The following is a 20536-nucleotide window of genomic DNA, read 5'->3' as shown; positions in this document are numbered from 1 at the left end:
TTTATTCCATCGTGCTCCCATATGTTTAGGTGTGGAATGTAAGATAGATTCACCTGTGCTGCAATTTTGTATATCTGATTTATTATAAAAATTGGTAGCACACTACTTTTTTCTGGTCATTTTGGCAGTTTTCTATTTTAAAGAACATATTGAACAAGTCAGCTAACCAAATTAATCCAATTTCGCCCATGATGTCCAAAATCGCAATTGATATGTTACCTTCCCTAAAGCAATGCCCATTTGCACTCTCTGGGGTTAATATTACTTCAGGGTTTACTAAACTTGGTTAACTAGGAATAATCTTAGGAAAGGGAAAGCCCAACAGTCTTTGTTGGACATTATGGAAGATGTTCATATACTTTATACGTCAATGGCATGGTTCAGAAAAGGTCCTTAGTCAAGCTCTTGAACAAGCTCAATAGTGCACAAATCAATTCGGCAATGGGAGACATGTGATTCAAATGATACTTGCTTCACTCTGCAAAAGGGTATTCTAGTGATAATGGTGCAACCACGTTATGCCCAAGCTACAATTTGGTCACCTCCAAGGCATGGCACTATCAAATTATAATGTGATGGATTCTTCTCAAATAGCACACAACTTGCAGGAATTGAAGAGATTCTATAGTCTTCACAGTGAAACAGGAGAAACTCTTTGCTTCGGGTGGAACCACCATGGTGCAAAACAAGGTCCGCAGTACCGAAACCGGCACCCATGCTGGTACGCTGGCGGGACGATACAATACGCTCCCGTGACATGCCACTCTGGTATGAACTAATAGGGAAACCAACAAGGGAGGGGGAGAGGAAAAGAGAGATAGAGAGAGAGGGAGGGAGGGAGGGAGGGAGGGGGGGGGGGAGGGAGGGAGAAGGAAAGAGAGGATAAGAGAGATAGAGGGGGAGAGAGGGAGAGGGCAGCAGTGAGCGATGGCTGCCGATACAGCGGCTACCAACTTCACTTTAAAATCGAAAAAAAAAAATATGATAAAGGGACGAAGCCCATGTTTCATTTTGAAATAGGGGCGGAGGAAAGAGGGCTTCAAAGCCCTCTCGCCGCCCCCCCCCCCCCCTCCCTCGGCCCTGCTCCGATGACCATCACTGACCACCACCCTCTCCCTCTCTCTCCCTCCTTTCCTCTCTTTCCTTCTCCCTCTCCCCTCCCTCGTCAATTTCTCGATTTTATTATCGAAACCGTCCCAATCCACTGCCAGTACAGCTCAGTACACCTTGAACTGGGTGGTTCAGGACGATTCCGCCATTCTTGGTGCAAAATGCTCAACAGGCTATCCAACGAAAAAAGACTGCATTTGGACATCTAATTGGACACATTGAACCTCACCAAACTGCTAAAATGAAAATGTCCAACCGCTAGGCATGTGGGAAATGTCATATCCCACATAAATCATCTGCTGTAACTACTAGTGAATCAAACTGTCAATCATATAAGGAGATTTCAGAATGAGCCTGTCAACTGGTTAGAGATAGAAGGCCACATTAGAAGATAACATTTGGAAAATGTTTTATCAACTTCCATAGGCTCTCAAAACCCTTAATGAGATCATTACGTGGTAAAATACATACAGCTGTCATGTAATGCCCAAAGGCCTTCACTACCTTTGGGAAAAATCATCTTATTTGTTAAACACCTCATACAATATATTTTGGGGAAAGACCACTAAATCATTTCCATCTACTACCAAAAACATAATTATGATCCCATGAAATAATTAACACATTTCTTTCATTTTTCTTTTATAGCCAGAACTATGATGAAGATCATCACAAGCTGGATACTTTGCCTTACCATCACTTTCATCTCCTTACCTATTTTTCAAGCATTTTTAGAAGTTCTCAATATCACTTGTTCTTTCCCATTTTCAAAGCAATTTCTTTCTCCTCAATCACCATTTGCACAATAATGCTCCGCCTTGTTTCTTTATGTTTACATTGCTTACCTTCAAACTCTTCAAGAACTTCTCTTGCAACTCTAAATACAATTTGCCAACTAGTCCCACATTTTGTTTGGGTTTAGGTTTCAAGTTGCAATGTACAATCTTTCACTATACCTTTATATGATGCTAGATATTCCCCTTCTAATTATAATCGAGGCTGGGGCATTATGGTTTCATTTTTCTCAATTTGTCCATTGTAACATGAAATTATCACAAGGCAACCTGTAATCCTCTCTGAATAAAGGAAGGAAAGGAAAAAAATCTGCAGCACATTTATTTAGCTTTCGAAGTAACCAAAATTGCCGTCAAAATGTTATTGCTAGATTTTAATCTCTAAGCCCATGTTTGGGGGACAAATTGAAGGAAAATGATATTTGAGTTTCATAAGTTGAATTACAAATGATCAACAGCTGGTAACAATACATGCACAGTGTGTTTATAGTAGTAGATATCCTAATGATCAGTTCCACTGTAAACTAAGCTATTTCCTCTTCTAGTTGCCCATTTACAAATTATTGAAGAAGATATTTGACTGCTATGACCATCACATGTAATCAGACTTCTAATCTACAATGCAGTCATGAATAATAACAATCTGTTATTTACCTGCATCAACTTTGAACCTTTGTCACCTTCAAATTTCTCTGGATGGATGGCTGCATAAATCATTAACAAACGCAATTTGTTTTCAGGAGTGACATCCTGCAGAATAAGTTAATTTGCATGTCAAATTATTGTGGATGACAAATGATAACAAAATAACTTCATCTTGAACTCAATCCAATCAGGAAACCTGCTTTGTCCGTAGAAAATTAATTAGTTCTTTTGTCCCAGCATCTCCGAAGACAAGATCTTGCTCCAGCTGTCCAATGTCTCTAAGTCCTAGTTCTTTAACCATATTGTTAATCTTTCCCGCAATCTGTATATATTGCATAGATCAGATAGAAGCAATGGTTTGTAATAATTCTTTCTCACTCTTACATGATTCACTGAAAGTTGTCAGTTCAGTAACATTCTTCTAAGCTCATTAACATGATGCAATCCCAAAATGAAGATGGAAAGTTCGGAATTAATTTTGTTCTGTTAAAAAAGAAAATGAATGGTAGAATGCGTTGCGACTCTTCTGAAGCCAAAAAGTAATTCCTTCCAGTTAAGAGAGAAAAAACTAAGTTAATTTATTCACATACTGAAATCATTTTCATGCTATCTAAGCCTCTAACACAATTTCTACATAACCAGCAGACCATAACCATTAATACATAACAAGCAACAAATAGATCTTATGCTCATCTAAATAAGCATGCAAACATAATTTTAAAAAAACTTGGTATATATGGATCCTTCAGTTTGAACCTTTGTCAATTGTTGTTTCAATTTTTATGTTTTAGAATGCCTAATTACTAAACGTATTTAAGCAATTTTTCAGAACCTCTAAGGACAGTTAAAGTCCAAGCTTATCCAGCAATTATGTCCAAAATTTTGAAACAAAGGGTTGTTGACAGGGAAATTGATAGAACTAATAGATAAAATGACTAAGAGGAGAATTAACATAGCTTGTCTTCAAGAGACTAAATGGATAAAAGAAAACGCAAAGGAAGTTGGTAATGACAGGTTATAAACTTTGGTATATAGGGAAAAATAGAAATAAAAGTTAACTAGGAATAATTGTAGATAAATTTTTAAAAGATGAGGACGCAGAAATTAAGAGAGTAGGAGATAAAATTATCTTGCTAAAATTATTGTTAGAAGAAGAGTATATTAATACCATCCTCAAGTAGAATTGGGTGATGCTACAAACTACAAAGCAATGCTTTTGAGAGAATATGGATAGACAAATTTAAAAGATTTCTAGGGAAAAAGATATTTACCAAAGGAGATTTGAATGGGCACGTGGGGAAATATAGTGTAGGTTTTGAAAGGTTGCATGAAAGTTACTTTCTAGGGGGCAGAAGCGAGGAAGGAAATATCATTTTGGAGTTTACGATGGCGTGTGACCTAGAATAAGCCAACACTTGCTTTAAAAAGGACTTTCACTTGATAACTTTTAAAAGTAGCATAATACTAGTCCAGTGGATTTCTTCCTTCTGTAATGACTGATCGAGTTCTGTGTAAAGATTGTACAATTATATCGGTAAGAGCTTAACCAACCAATATAGATTGGTAGTTTTGGATGTGTGTATTAGGAAACAAAAAAGGATGAAGGAAAATAGAAAACCAAAAATTAGAAGATAGAACAACCAATTTCAGTCCCGATAGAGAGTGGAGGAGTCAGTTCACTCAGATTTAGGCAGCAATGACAGTTCTGATGATCATAGATGTGGTGGCCAGAGAGTAGAAGATATGAGACCACCGTTGAGATAGCCGCAAGATAATCTTCGATTCACCGGTGAATTCTAGTTTATGCATGCCAAACGAAATAGGGACCACAGTGCACGAGCTAGTAGAGCCCATAAGGATACGTTATATATAAGAGACGAGCTTCTTCAAATCACTCGGAAGAACACGATGTAGCTGCAGATGACTTCTCATATAAAGTAGAATTCAAACATATCAGATTCTAAGTTATATGCTGGATCCTATTATCTACAGCCACAAACAACCGATGATCCATACGAATATAGATGTGGTAAAATTAAGGAATCATCTTCGAGTGACAACTACGCTATGCAACATAGAGCATCTTATGTGTCAGATTTTGCTACCGACATGCACTTCCACAGCCGTATAATCAGCCTAAGGACACGTCTCAGAGTCAGAGTTTCAGTAAGAGATCCGAGACCAGTTATAACATAGAGCGCATATCTTATAAAAGGAGCGTATAGGACTACAACACTGCTTGGTTAGAGGAGTGAGCTGATGTGATCCCGATATCTACGAGAGACATCGCCACTCGACAAGATTTTAGATGTCGGTATATATGTTGTACTTAAAATACATCTAATTGATTGCATCATTTGTATATTTTGTATTTCACTAATTGATTTTAGAATATTTCGTGTTAGTTCTCCTAGCATGCGAAGCCAGGATCGCTGGCTTTTTTCTTTACATTTTGGTTTTGTTTTGAGGCTCATGCAAAAGGCTGGGGATAGCAAACCCAATGACATAGATTTGCCAAATTTTTGCCTCCCCAAGATAGCATTGTTTCAGAGCAATGCCACCGTAATGCAAAAAAATTACTCTAAAACGTCAAGAAGCATCATTGAGGGTATACTAGGGTGATAAAAACATCAAGAAACATCAAATTAGACTTAAAATCATTCAAAAAAATAAAAAAAATACTTATTTCTCATTAAATCTTGAAAAAAAAAACCAAATCAGCACACCATAGCATACCGCGTCGATATGGTACCGGTTTGGTATTGTACTGAACCGGTACCAGACCCGTACGAATTATGGTGCCGGTTTGGCTACCTTTGTTATTTACTAGCGACTGATCAATAAAAGCCCTCATGAAATTTAAATTTTGGAATTAGACTGAATTTCTAAAATAATTTCCTAAGAATATTAACAAAAAATGTTTTTTTAAAAAAATTAAGCAATTATGAGTCATGTTAGATAATGAGACACTATCTTCTAAATTTAATAATTTTAGTTTCACACTAATACCATAACTTATCACTAGTATTCTTTATTTAATTAACTAGTATAATAGTTAAAATATATAAATTATATGTTTGTAACTAAGAAAAAAACTAAGGCATTTCTGCACGTGCCATGTAAGCATGAATTGAAGTGCATTCAATTAACTTGAACTTCTGGGTTAAAAAGATAACTAAAAAATACAAAATATATTTAAAATTAGTAAGCAAATAAAAAATAGATCTTCATGAAGATGATCTTCAAATTGCTAAGTTAGTGGCTTTATGTTCTTAATTGCTAATATTAAGTCAACCTCCTTGTGAATGACCATCTAGGTGAAACTCAAGTACTTTTCATCAAGAAAGCTTTTCACAATAAGTAAATCTGGATCTTCTTTAGCTTTAATAGGGTTTCCTTCATGAATGAGAGCACAATCTTCTGCCATTTTTAGGTGCATTAGTGAGTCACCTCCTAGTCATATCGACCTTGTAGTATATGGCAAGCAACTATAGATGTTACACGACACTATACACTATTATCAAAAGTATTACAATAGATAAGCCTACAAGTCAATATTGGACCTCATTGCCTTTCTTGAACTAGACAATTTTGTGAATAAGGAAAAATGCTTCTCCACCTTTAGAGCTTGTTGATGACTTTCTGGGAGGCAATGTTCTTGACAAGTGTGAAACATGCAGGTCATGCAGCCAATTCTCCTCTCCAACGTTCATTGCAAATGTTATACTCCACAGACTATGACTATGACTGTTGCCTTGACCTCCATCAAGCTCAATAATAGGTTCATTTTTTGGCTCATCAAAAATGGGTCCACCAGCTCTCATCAATCAGTGACCTTGTCATGTTCATCAAGATTGTTGCTCCACTTGTTGTCTACATCATGAGGTAGACTTTGGTAGGGAGGTTTAAGCAAGGCACGGAACTAGAGTCTTCGTAAGTGTAGCAAGAAGGTAGCATGCGTCACATGGTGAGGCTCACAAGGACTCTAACTGCTCAAAACCACCTCATGCTGCCCAGACAGATAATGGTCTTCGGTAATGCTAGATGAGGCATTTTGGCACCCTTGGAGGAAAAAGACTAGGCATGCATAGTAGCATGTGAATCAATAAGTCTTCCTTAGCTGTACGCACTGATTATACTTTCTGTGCAATGTCCTGCGGTAGGCATCATTTGCACACTAGATGATGTGCTCATCAATCTTCTCATATAAGGAAACCAAAACTTTTTGAGATAGTGGCTACATGGGTTCCTTAACTTTTGTTAGGGGGCACAAAACAAAGATTTAAACCTCTTTTATAGTCAGTGACAGTCCTCTTGGCGTAAGAATACCAAGAAGTGGCAACATAGGTCTTTCTTCATCTTTGGCCAACCAATAACATCTTTCCAATGCTCACTTAATAACATTGGATGTTCTCCCAGCAGAAAGATGCACAGCCTCATAGTTTCCATGTCACAACCCCTACCGTCTTGTTGTCCAGGGCATCCATGGCTGTCATGAACCTATCAACAATAGTGACCCAACCATGAAATCCTATGTTAAGTGTCCAATGAAACTTAGAAATCTCATATTTGGTGCCTATCACAATTTTGCATTGCTCCCTCAAATGGGCAAAGATGAGGTAGCCCTTGATTTAGGGCATAGAGATCAAAGGGGTTGATCACTTGCTTGGAAGTTGCATCAAGTGGCATGTTATCTTCCCAATACAATCATCTAAGGCAATAACCATGGCCAACCACACACGGATTGATCTCCAACCCTAGTGTATTCTACGTGACCTAGCAAACCATGGCTTCAACATCCATGGACAACACCACAAATGAATCAGAACCACTTCAATACTAAATTAGTACACATGGATGGTAATCTCTCTATAAGAGGATAAATATCTACCAGTTGGACTAGCAAGATTGGATGAAGCAAGAAACATGAATGAAACTAACCACTCATAAAGCAAATAAATTTAAACTAAGTTGTCCATGTAAAAACCTTCAAACCTAATCATGAATGTTGTCCATACTCATTCATAGCTAAATAGGAAGGAGATTTACAATTATGGAAAGAAAAAAAGTCTCATCATAATCTGGTCCTATGATTGATAAGAACCTAATGGCATCTTTGCTTGGTTACGATGCCAGAACATCTCCTTTATATGTTTGGCATCTGAGCATCTAAACCAGCCAGAAAACAAAAACTTAGGTGCAGATTAGTCATCACACATCTTTGCTTCATCCGATCAGCCTTCGACAAACTCCAGGCAGGAATGAATGATCAATTTGATGGCTACAAAATGCTAGCCCTAACTCATTAATCATAAATGATCTCTTGTAGCAAGCAGCCATTATATATGTTTCCAAATGAAGGACATAGCTATCACCATGCTAGCCCCAATTTGTCATTTCAAGAGTTGTGATATTAGTGGTTGTTAGTATTAATAACAAGATCCTAAAGCATATCTATCCCTATTCTACCAGTAATACGCAACTTTCCAGTATATACTGAATACAAACTAAATCCATTTAACAACAAATTGTGATGCTTGTGAACCTCTTATTTATTCAATGTATGGATAAGCATGCCATCAATAGGTCCTCCTTACCATTTGTTTATTTATTGTATCTTTTGTTCATTACAATATCTCCTATGTTATCTCACATTATCCCCAAGAATCATATAGCTTTTAACAGTCTATGCATTGACATTGAACTTCTCTTATTATTGTTTGTTTGAAAAGTTAGTTCATCTTGTTGTGTTCTTCAAATAATGTGAACACCATTTGGACCTTTTTATCACCCACCAACATATCTTTAGGGAGGTATCAGATGCCATATTGGTTTATATGATTGCAGAACATGGTTCCATATTCAAAATATGCCTATTTCCCACTAAAAAGCAATAAAAACAACCTAGATTAAAGGGGAAAAAATGTGTATCTTAGCTTGCTGATTATGTTCCTTTTGGGAGTTCCATATTGTTGTAGGTGCACGTTGAGCATTCACAAGGTATACACATATATTGGTCAGAAAACCTATGTAAGGATTGGCTGAGTGGAGGTTGTCTAAGATTAGAACAAGTGGAATTAGTGGTATAGTTAATCGTGGCACACTCAAGTTAATAGCCAACTTGATTTACAAGAAAATGATAAAGCTGGATTACAGATGTATCCAGAGATCATGACTTGATGTGCTAAATAGATAAATTTCTACACTCCCTACGAGGGCCAAGGATCCAACTGTTAGTGTTCACTAAAAAGACTCCGAAGATTCGACAAGAAGGATAATATATGCTTACAAAAACATAAAAAAATGCTAATAAGATAAATAGTTACCAATTTTATGAGGGCTAAAGAACCAAATGTACATTTATCCTACTGCATGGAGTTCTCATAAGGCCAATTGCTGCCCTTGAAGCATGAACCATCCAGATCTCATCATACGTTAAATCTGTAGCTATCTTGGAGTCATGATCATTAGATATTGAAGCTCCAATTACCTGGTTATCAAGTTTCTTGACCTACAAGTTACTTGGGCCTTATTATAAGTTATTTGGTTCAAGGTTTTAAATAGGCGGTGATGTGAATTTCTCTTTTGAGTTGAATTCAACTGCTACAACATATGGGAAGGTCAAAGACAGTCTCAACTCTCGAGTTGTATTGTGATGTGAACTTCATTTATGAGAAAGAAAGTGGTTTCTCCCTGGTCTCCCCCCCTCCTCTCTCTCCCTCTTGTGCCTTTTCCCTATTCCTATTTCTCTGTTCATGATCCATCTTAATTGCCTATATTATCTGCCGTTTGTGCTGAACTGCTGATGCCTGCTAATATCCCCTTTCCACTCTTCTAAACAACCTCTTAGTTTCTCACTACAACACAATATTTGCTTATGCATCAACTACACCCTCTTAGAATCCTTTACAACCTTCAGTATTAGATTCTTAAAATCCTTAGGACCCTCTCAGACCAGGGTTCAAATCTCAGCTGTCTTGTACTGTAATGACCCTGTATTGCATGCCATAATAACCTGTATCGACACAGGGGTATCGACCAGTTCAGTTAGACATAAATATACATTGGGGCTACATCAACATCACAAGGACTAAAATACATGAGCTGACCCTCAAAATAAACAGCCAAGGGCTAAAAGGAAATAGCCAATGATAAATAGGGCACAGTCTAAGCAAAATATGAAGAAGAGATTGCTTGGTATAGTACCTGATGCATAGTAACCATTTACTACAGGTTTCAGAGGCAATCTATTTAAATTTATTGGAAAAGAAAAATTTACATGCTCCAAGAGATACAAAGTTAAGTAAATAAAGAAATAGAACTGACCTCTACATGGAGAGAAAGTTTGTCCATTTGTTCACCATAATTTGGCAAAGCTTGAACAACTTTTTGCAAATCCCTAGTTGACAGCTCACCACGATCTCTAAATAACAAACATGAAGAAGACAAGGAGCATGCCATACTTTAGGTTAATGGATATACAAAAGCTCTACTTCAGCTTTCACTAATTACCAAACAAATACTTTAATTTACATCTGGACAAATATTATTTGAACAAACTAACACTAAATATTCAGATCGTATACTGTATTATGATATTATCCCAAGAAAACATCATGTAGACTGTAATGCATTAGAACTGATCATCTATAAAAAGAATAAGGGAATCTTTTTTTTTTTGACCAAGCATGCTTAAACAGAAGAAAAAAAAGGGTACAGACTGGTCCACTTCAAATAAGAATTGTTGTACCACCGGGATAATGGTTTGGCTTATCTTATTTTAGTAATGCAACGTTCTACTTGTCGGGCAGATCTACAAATTGCATCTTCCACAAAATTATACAAAAATACTATTAGAAAATATAAAAAATGCACAAAAAACAGAAATAAAGATTATAAAATAAAATAATATAACAAGTTATCCAATAAAAATCACAACAGCATAAATTCCACCAAATGTGTATTTGATAACCAAATTGAGACTCCTCATGATAATTCAAAAGTGTTGGCAGTTCTAGAATATATATGTACACTGAATAACAGCAAAGCATGTGGCTAGTGGATAGATTTCTTGCTGGCCAGATACACCAAAATATATGCAGCAAAATGTTGTACAGAATATGATGAATACTTCAGAGGAAGTTTCTTGTATTAAAGAACAAGAAAAACTAGCATTCCGAAGTGCAGATACTTGTGTTGCAACTTAAAAATATTTTAAAATGTTCCGGACCCTTAATCATACACTGAGGCAAATATTCTGAAGAATTCTGCAAAATGCTTCAACAAAAAGGTTTTATATCTCAGATTTGATTTCAGTTTTTGTCTCCTGAGAAGAGTTTTTGGTAGTTTTGCTCCAAATTTTGCAGTTTCAATCAAAAAAGTCAAAAAAAATTAAAAAAAAAGAAAATAAGAAAAGAAATCAAGGCAGGTTATTTAACATCATTTTATTGTCTAATGAGTGATCAATGTTTAATATTCTTAAATCTAAGGTATGAAAATGAACAACGTCGTCCCTATATTATGGAGTGGATTAGATTTTGAGAGAAATCTGTCCATTAAGTCCTTATATTTGCATATTGGCCGGTCGTGCTAAATTTTCCACGCTAACCCCTCAAGCAGATTCACAGTTTTCATATCATTCTGCCAATCTAACCTCCTAATTGAGATCAAAGATTTCCATGTCACTTATCTGAAATCTGTAGTGGATGTGTCATTTATGATAAATTATCGGAAGCTGACAACAAAGTATGTTTCACTTAGGCCCTATTTGGGGGAACTGTTAGTAGTAGAGCTTTTGAAAGTAGAGCTGTTGGAAGTAGAGCTGTTTGAAGCAGAGCGTTTATAAAAAGCTGTTTGCTGTTTGGTAACTACATTTCTAAAGTGCTGTGGCACTTTAACATGTGATTGGTAAACAAACTGAGAAAGTACTTTTGTGTGACAAAATGACCATAAAGGACATTACCAGTATTATATAATAGAACATAATAAAATATAATATGTATTAATACATAAATATATGATATAGTATAATATTAATGTAATGTAATATAATATTATTATAATATAGTACTATAACATTATGTATTATAGAATAATAATTTAATATAATATTAAATTATTTAACATAACATATCAATGTATTATGATATAATATAATATTATATTATATTTATAGTATAATACAATAATAAATATATAAATTATTATAATTATTAGTGTAAATTAATTTTTCATCATTCTAATGACCATTTATCTCTCTAACAAATAGAGAGAAAGAAAGAAGATTGAGAGGGAAAGGGAGAAAGGAAGAGGCGGGATAAGAGTTTTGGGGAAAAAAGTGTGATTTAAATGGGGGTATTTTGGTCCAAAAAACAGCTTCCCGACAAAGCTGAAAACAGCATTTTCGGAAAGCTCCAAATTGGAGCTTCTCCCCAAAAGCTGTTTTCAGCTTCCCGCAAAAGCTGAAACAGCTTTCCAAAAATTTTACCAAACACCATTTTTTATCTAAAAGTACTTTTGGAGGGGCAGAAAGTGCTTTTTGGCCCTCCAAAAGCTCCCCCAAACAGGGTCTTAATCATTTCTAATAGTACTGAAAAATATTAATTAAGTTAATTAAATGTAATTTATTGCTTGTTGAACAAAAAATAAAAATAAAAATAAAAGAAAGCACTTTCAGTCATTGCTGGATGAAACTTCTGAAACCAGCTGAAACTACCTAGAAACTAACCCAAACCGAAAAAATATTGGTCAGTTTTGGATAAGTCTCAAACAACGTGTAGGTTCAAGAGGGTCAAACTATTGGTAGTCTAGAAGCAACATATGGAGAATCCCAACAGACCCACTACAACTATCAAATTGAAAAATCAAAACCTTAAGTCAAACACTCTGTAACAAAATTCAAATTTCAAGTGAATGATCCCTAACACTCAGAAAGCATAAAGTCACAGGAATGAACATGCATGCACAATCATAAGTAAGATTTGGTCCACATCTTGTGATCTAATGTTTGTACGGTTTTCTTTGTAACCATCATTTGCATATGAATGCACGAGAAACAAACAATCTAGTTGTCTCCAAATGTCAATATGCTGCCAAGACTAGGGACCCTCCGATAGCACCACTTCTACCATTAAGTGAAGACTCTGATCAACAAAGATAAGTAGTACGGGAACAAGCATAAACTTGCACCTTGGATTTTCACGAAGACACAAAGCCTTATGCAACAATCATAATCGTACGGGGGCAAGGGGAAGTTTATGAAGGTTTTGCATGTCATAGGGTATGATTGGCTGCTAACATTTCCTAAGATGGGTTTGTAGAGAGTTCCACTGTATTATGCAATCTGCAACTATATACGATTTGAAGAGAAGAGATAAGGGCAATTGGAATGATAGATAAGAGGAAAGAGGAACAAATGTAGAGGAAAGAAAAGGATAAAAAAAGAATACTAGAGAAGATGGGAGATATGTTTTCAGAGCTGAATGAAACAGTAGCTTAAGTGAAAGAAGAGAGAAAGGTGAAGAATTAAAGAATGAGAAGTGGGAAGAGCAAAGTTCACTATCTCGATACCAGACCCTATACCAGTACGATGCTGGTGCAGTGTCAGTACACTCAATATAGGAGTAGGTTTGGCATACTGAGACTCAATATGCCTCCATGCCGAGTCATGCTGAGGCTCGGTTTAGTACCAGTACGATATTGTATGCCCAGTATGGGCAGAATGCACCAATACACATGAGGGAGGAACTTGTTCTTTGGATGGCCTTTTTAATCAAAATTCATCGTGTACCACCTATAATTCATGTGCCTCTCTTCAATCCTTAATAAGACAACATAAATTACCCAAAATGCCACTAGTAAGTCATTGACCTAAGGAAACATAATTCTGAGCAACAATGACTTAAATGGCTCCCCTTTTTCAACATTCTAAATACTGCCTAAAAATATCCTTGCAAAACTTCAAAAAAGAAAAAATCATATAAAGTCATCACATGCCCAACCATGATTGTGTCAACATCAACATGTACCATCACTGGGTCTAAAGCATAGCATAACAGCTCAAGGCCAATAATGAATTAGGTTAGCAATGCCACATCCATGACTTATCGAACCCGTGTGTTCCATTGTTGCTTTGGCTAGTCTTTGCGGGCACAAAATAATGGCACTTACATATAGAAAGGCACTATGTGCAACCTTCTAAATTGGACTTGACAGTTAACAAATTACTCCTTAACAAGATTCAAATAATTGAAGTAATATGTCATGTCGAAGAAAATGGAAGTAGCATATTCTTGGTTTGATGGCTTCCAATGGCAGCACACAATCAGCTAGGCCATCATTTATGTCTTTTGGGAATCAAATGAACAAGGAAAACTACTTGTACATCAAATTTGTCAATCCTATGTACTCGGCCAAAGTATGCCCTTGTGGAGGAAGTTTAATGAATGTACTGCATTCTGAACCAGAAAATTATATTTATTTCAAATGGAGAGCAATGACAGGTAACAGCATTTGGGATTAAATCAGGGGCAGGAAAGCTATCGTTAGATTGCAGTTTATTTGATTTGGCATGCACTTACCACAAGGAAGATTACTATGAAGATACTAACAACCCAGGACAGACAAAAGAAGAAAGTGGCAGATTAACTTCTAGGTGCTATTTGTTGAAGAACATTTAAAGCACCTAATGACCTCTTACAGCCAGGCTATAACTGGTACAATTCTCAGATTTCACAAACACAGACAAATCCTCAACAGAACCAATTATCCATAAATACTTATCCGCCCATTTGTAGTGGCTAAACCCTTGTAAGTTATAGTACCAATTCAGAGAGAATATTGTTATAACTGATTGAAAAAATAATGCAAGTAATGACAAACAACAAAATCAAAAAAAAAAAAAAAAACAACCAGCACTACTATGACTAGAAATTTGAAGACAATATCATCATTATTTTAGATAGTATCAAGTAAATTGTAAAAAATTAAACGATCACAGAGGAATCATCACAGTTCATATGACAAAGGCAACATTTTTACCTGATAGCAAAGCTTATAAAATTCTCCAAATAAAGATATAAATATTAATTTTTATTAATTATCCACATTATAATGATGGATGTGAGCAAACCAGAGACGTATGAACAGATTAAGCTACAGGCATTATCTATTCAACAATCACCTTGAGCTCTGGTGAATCTGCGCTGCCTTATTCTTCATTATGAAATTAGTCATCTTCTCATGTAACCTTTCACTAGCCTGCAATGCCAATTGATTGACCAAGTAGAATTCAGGTCAATTAATTAAACAGAGGAGCATTCATAACTTAAATCTATCTAAGCAAAAATAAATAATAAATAAATTGACAAACTTACATCTGCTATATGTGCATGCCGAAGTTCAAGCCAGATTGGATCATGATCTTCTAAAAGAACCTCCTTCTTTTCAGTTTTTTGTTTTCCATCTTTGGTTTCAACTTTCACCTAAATATCTTGAAGAAAGAACCTAATAACCATATGCTACAAGAGGACACCAGATAGAAACTACTTTAAAAATTATAAATGAATAGGCTCACCTCATATATGTATTTGTTACCATCCATATTTAGCAAATCATGGCACATGGCATCATAGGTCCACTCATGGATAATAGGAGCAATCTATGAGACAGGAAAAGGTAGACCAAAATAAAGCCACAACCCACTGGCCTCTCAAAGAACCCAGATAGCTCAAAGATTATGCGAGACTGTAAATTATACCTGGTCTATTGTTCGATCGACAATGAGTAACTCGCATGTCTCCCTCTGGGGAAAACCAGGAATTGTAGATTTGTATTTGGCAAGATAGTTCCAAACTGCAGCAGCAAGCTTTGTTGGGACTAAATCACGAAGTGTTGTCACAGTAGAAACATCTAATGATGATTTGGCAGCACGGTACCGCACATAAGGAAATTCCTAAGAACAGGTAAAGGATATCACAAACGATAGCAAAGAAAACACTCTCACAGAAAGTCGAACTCCTGAGTTCTATTTAAAATAAATAGAGGAAAAAACGGGCCTTAGACAGCAATATCTAGAGTCTCCAAACTCAAAGACGGTGGTATAAAACACAAACAACAAAAGAAAACAGAACTATTCGAAAGGACTCTCTTATCAGGTTATACAGTTTTGGTATAACAATATTACCACTCTATACTGCAATTATTAAGATAAAATGTCTATGTTCAGTTAAATACCACCACAATAAGTGATTACTCTCAATTTCAAAAGCTGCAAAATGCTAACTTTATAAAAGTATATGGAAAACATATAAAACTAACAACACATAGCTGGGATAAGAGTTGCTACTGTCTTACCTCATTATCTATAATAAACAAATCACTTAGAAACTGACTATAAGGGAGACTATAAAGAGAAAATTCTTGCCAACTATATACAAACAAGGAAGAAGACATGCACACCAATAGAAAAACAGCGAAAATTATATGAAATTATAGACAAAATGATGAAAGTGTGCCAAGTGACAAACAAGACATATTTTGCATCATCATAACTCATAAGACTAAACCCATACTTTCCAGTTTCCAAGGTTCGCAAATCAGTATCAAGACCATACCGCTACATTACCAGTCGGTGCAGTGCAATATGTACCCCACACCAAGATAGGCTTTCAACACTTTTTCTTACTCCTAGCCATGGTGTTGCCCGAAAATAGGCAATATGGGTTGGGTACCAAGCCATACAGGACAGTTTTGCTTGGTTTGGTATGGACTAGTTTGGCTCATATAGTGAACCGAACCTCGATACTGTACTGATACCCTACCGTTACAATATGGTATGAGCAGTATGGGTCAATACAAAACACCTTAATCTAATGGATCTAGAAAGGGGAGTACCAGAATGGGTGAACCGTAGGAACTCATTGCTCAGACATCTGCATTTTCTCCACCTAATTGTTTTGAGAGAGAGAGAAGAGAGACGAGAGAGAGAGAGAGAGAGAGAGAGAGAGACTTCAGAAAGTCTCATGGATGTTCAAAGCTATCATATCTTTGATATGATCTGGTCTCTAGTGAAATTAAAATTATCTTTTAATTCAACTCATTGTTATACATTATAATTTCCTGAAATCCTACCATGGAAGTTTGAAAAAAATATTTATACATCTGTAAGCAGAACATATTTTTTTCAAAAGAAAGGAGCATCTCTCAAAACATTAAAATAAATACTACGAAGTGTTATGGAGACATCTCTTTAAAAAAAAAAGGTGGTCTTACATACATACCTTCAATGAAGCAAATGTTGTAGCAATACGAGTGGCCATTGTATTCAAACAGGCATTATACTTGTGAGAACCTTCCACATTTTCCCCAAATAATTCCTCCAAAGCCCTCTCATGGTCAGTCACAAAGCCCTATCAGGCATAAGTCATGATAATGTAAAATTAGATGCACATGTTCTTCAAATTGTCACCATTTAAATCCGGAACAAAAAGGACAAATTGAGTGCATCCATGCATGATGAGCCATTTCAAATAAATCACGTTACAACATAGATATACAAGAAATCATGATAGAATGCAAAGTGACAAGAAAGAAAAGTTAATGATTGTTACCTGACTATCAATGGCAAAGTATTCCAAATTCATCTGCAAACATTTAAGGAATGAAGAAGACTATGAAATAGATATAACTTTCAAATGAAAAAAAGCTACATAGGTCCATCAACACAATGAAGTTATTTAGACACTACAAATCTACTCACTAATGTAAAATGAATTTGATAGTGCAAGAAAAATGATAAAAGTAAATAACTTACCTCGCTCAATGCAGCTATGCGTGGTAAGACACTGGTGTCCTTCTTAATCTGACCCACTAGTTCCCTTTGTACAGGTGAGCTGAAAAATACATAGGCCCTGAAAAAAAAATATTAAATTATGGATATGCAAATTTGAGAAACCCAAGCTGAAGGCTACCAAATATAACTACCCACTAGCTCAAACGACCCCTGAATTGCATACATACTTTCTGTACAAAGGAGATCTTCCTGACATGTCCGAGAGGAATATGACAACACTGCAAAGGAGCAACAAAATATGGTGACAAATGTTACAAATACATAACTATATCATTAGAAGCAAAAACATGCATTTGCATTTGCATATGTTTAGAGGACCATATACAACATCACCATGAGCATTTATAGCAGCATGGATCATGTGCAAAAAGGTAAATTATAATGTGGGACAGTACAGCATTCCTGTAGATTTTTTTTTTTAATCTACCTAAGAATATACTACCTAAGGAAAGAGGCCAACTACTGAGCAATGATGATATACAAACAAAATATGCATGTTTCATTAAATTTTCCTGGGATTAATATACGTCTCTAACAGTTTTCTGCCATTATTCAATACAAATTGGTGGTGCATGTTTGGGAATAATGAAAAGTCAGGCACAAATGGATAATTTAAAAGGTTTTTCGTATTGACAAGAAAAGTTTTCTTTTCCATTTTTCTTCTTGGTTTTCCTGAGGAAGGATCAAGGCCTTTTCATTTTTGTGACAGCTGAATATTGAAATCACCAAGGTCAGATAACTTCATAAGCTAGCATTATTGTTAAAATCTTACAATTCAAGATCAATATCAGACAATCCAGATTAAAATGCTCCTAAACAATCACGATCTCATCCTTGGATCGGAATCAACTAGGAAGATCATACAATATCTTGGATCATAAGTTCCAACTTGATCCTGTTTTACATAGTAAATCATGTGAAAGTCCATTTTCTATAATTTATTTGACATTTTAAATTTCCTACTTTTAACTAATATGCATCAAGCATATAAAGTTAGTAGCCCATTATTTGAATCCAAGAAGTTATAATACAAAGGCAAACAAAACCAGCATTATTCATGTAAATTTCTTAACCAAATAGATTGCTGCCTAAATAGAAATTGGTGACGGTATTAGTTTTTGTAATTACAATCACCAATGTCAAATCCATGTCATTACAAAAAACCAATCAACCAGGTGAAATGCAGCATATTTTAAGGTCATAATATAGTCACACATATACATCCAAAAGTTAAATAAACAGCAATGCTGGTTTTGTAATGTTGTTCTGTACCACAAATATAAATTTGAAATCAATGGACACATTAATATCTATGGTGGTATAAAAGTACAGCAACCCAATATCTTCCTCCACACCTAGATAAAGGTCTGAAAACAGCAGAACTGAATTAATGTAGTTGAGTTCAATCATTCATTGAGTCTGATGGTATTTTACCAGTCCCTTTAAAGCATCAAAGGCTAAATATCTGATGAAGATTACATACTGCTGTTTATGAAAGATTTTATCTAAACATCAAAGCCGTACTCTCAACACCAAGAATTATTTAAATGAAGCGAGAGAGAGAGAGAGAGAGAAAGAGAGAGAGAGAGAGAGAGAGAGAGCACAGTGCCTATATGTTTAAGGTTATCCACCCTTAACTCCCTAAAGCAATGCAAGGTCTGACTTACAATTGACCTAACCTTCAAACAACCTGCTTTGCCCAACACACAAATGAAGCCGCATATGCGGCCTCCAAGGCTTCTGCAGCCTGCCCAGGCACCATCTATGCAACCCATCTGCAAACAGGGGCAGCCTGGGTCCTATGCAATCACACATCATATACATATCATTTTCATGGAAACTAAAATTTGCTGAAAACTTTATAATCTATTTCCAAAATTAATAGTTCTAGATGCAATGACTACTGAAGATGCAAATTTTAGTTAAATTAAGTACACTCTGGAAGTAAATGCAAGGGCCCAGGTCATGCATTAGAGGAACTCATTAGAGAAAGCAAATGAATTCAGATCTCCTAGTAAGCTCAAATTAACCTTATGTAGCAAAAGCCAGGGCAGGATTACCAAACAAAACAAATCAAATCCACCATCCAAAAAATAAAAAATTTACTTCTCTTTTGTTGGCTGAATAAAATATATGGCATCCATCGTGGGCAAGGGTTGTCGTCTTTTGTATAGGTCTTCCACCACTGCAAGGAAATTTTTTTGTAGCAATATAAGCACCATATGGTCAGACTAAATGTCATAATTCAAGAAAAAACAAAACTGAAGTCGGAAACTCCATTTTATAAACAAATAGAAGGAAATCTAGGGGTCACTACGAGACGTTTGAGAAAAACAGCTCAGTTGAAGGTGAAGGTAAGGCACTAAGAGTTCTGGAGCATGAAGTAGTTATGTGTCAAAATTACTTCGATGAGACATAATGCATTAGAAATAAAGATGTATAAGCCGAAAGCAGAAAAAAAAAAAGAAGAAGACCTGAGGCATTCTTATTAGTTGTGCCCTTTCTACAAGATAACCAGCAAGCATGGAAAAAAATTGCTGTTAGCTAAAACATAAATAATACAGAGATGAATATATCCAAACAAATTGGGGTCAACTGCCTTGATCTAGAACATCAAAAAGAAATATAAGTGAAAAGTTACAATTTTCAAGAACTAGGTATCGTCAGCTTACATGAAACCCCTTCCTCTGTGATGTCCACCATCTTGCAAGAATATGACATTATCTTGACAGTAACTTTGTCCATGATGAGAACCTAAAAAATATATATATAATTAATAGATTTTTTTACAAAATCCATGTTGTCACAAAGATTCACAAGGACAAAAAGCAACAAGAAAGGAACATTATAAGTTTGTTTGAAAAACTGAATGGCAGCCACTTCGACTACTTAGGTAGTCACATAACTTCCTTGCTTAGTAACTAACTTCTTTAGCAGGTCATATAGGCAAACCAGCTGCTGAGCAGGTGTCCAAGAAGCTTTTAGGACCCTTAGCAGTCCAATCAAAAAATAGAAGAGGTGTTTTGGAGTATTAGATATGTCAGCTAGCCAGGTTATAACCCTTTTCTTTCTTGTTGGTACCCTAACACCTTACGTTAGTAACATCTTACATTTCACTGTGCTCTGTTACCCGATT

At 35.7% G+C, this 20536-nt stretch overlaps 1 protein-coding gene across 4 annotated transcripts in view; it reads right to left on the bottom strand.

Annotated features, from left to right (window-relative positions):
- LOC103713398 (SNARE-interacting protein KEULE) overlaps window positions 1–20536 on the bottom strand; it is a 56627-nt gene that overhangs the window by 22097 nt on the left and 13994 nt on the right. For 3 of the 4 annotated variants that reach the window (XM_008800311.5, XM_008800312.5, XM_088717567.1), the window contains exons 3-15: window positions 20073–20154; window positions 19507–19585; window positions 17568–17618; window positions 17362–17458; window positions 17159–17191; window positions 16829–16957; window positions 15307–15501; window positions 15124–15207; window positions 14924–15031; window positions 14731–14807; window positions 9876–9972; window positions 2746–2871; window positions 2559–2654 (exon numbers count right to left, since the gene is read on the bottom strand). In XM_008800311.5, the coding sequence (XP_008798533.1) occupies window positions 2559–2654; window positions 2746–2871; window positions 9876–9972; window positions 14731–14807; window positions 14924–15031; window positions 15124–15207; window positions 15307–15501; window positions 16829–16957; window positions 17159–17191; window positions 17362–17458; window positions 17568–17618; window positions 19507–19585; window positions 20073–20154 (1254 nt within the window). The remainder of the gene's footprint in view (window positions 1–2558; window positions 2655–2745; window positions 2872–9875; window positions 9973–14730; window positions 14808–14923; window positions 15032–15123; window positions 15208–15306; window positions 15502–16828; window positions 16958–17158; window positions 17192–17361; window positions 17459–17567; window positions 17619–19506; window positions 19586–20072; window positions 20155–20536) is intronic. The other variant, XM_088717568.1, reaches the window with a different exon arrangement.

The sequence above is a fragment of the Phoenix dactylifera genome, chromosome 3 (genome assembly GCF_051530095.1).
Source record: "Phoenix dactylifera cultivar Ajwa chromosome 3, Ajwa_hap1_PhDact_Kaust_v1.1, whole genome shotgun sequence".
NCBI lineage: Eukaryota > Viridiplantae > Streptophyta > Magnoliopsida > Arecales > Arecaceae > Phoenix > Phoenix dactylifera.
The sequence above is the reverse complement of the archived record's forward strand: the minus strand, read 5'-3'. Positions and strand labels throughout refer to the sequence as shown.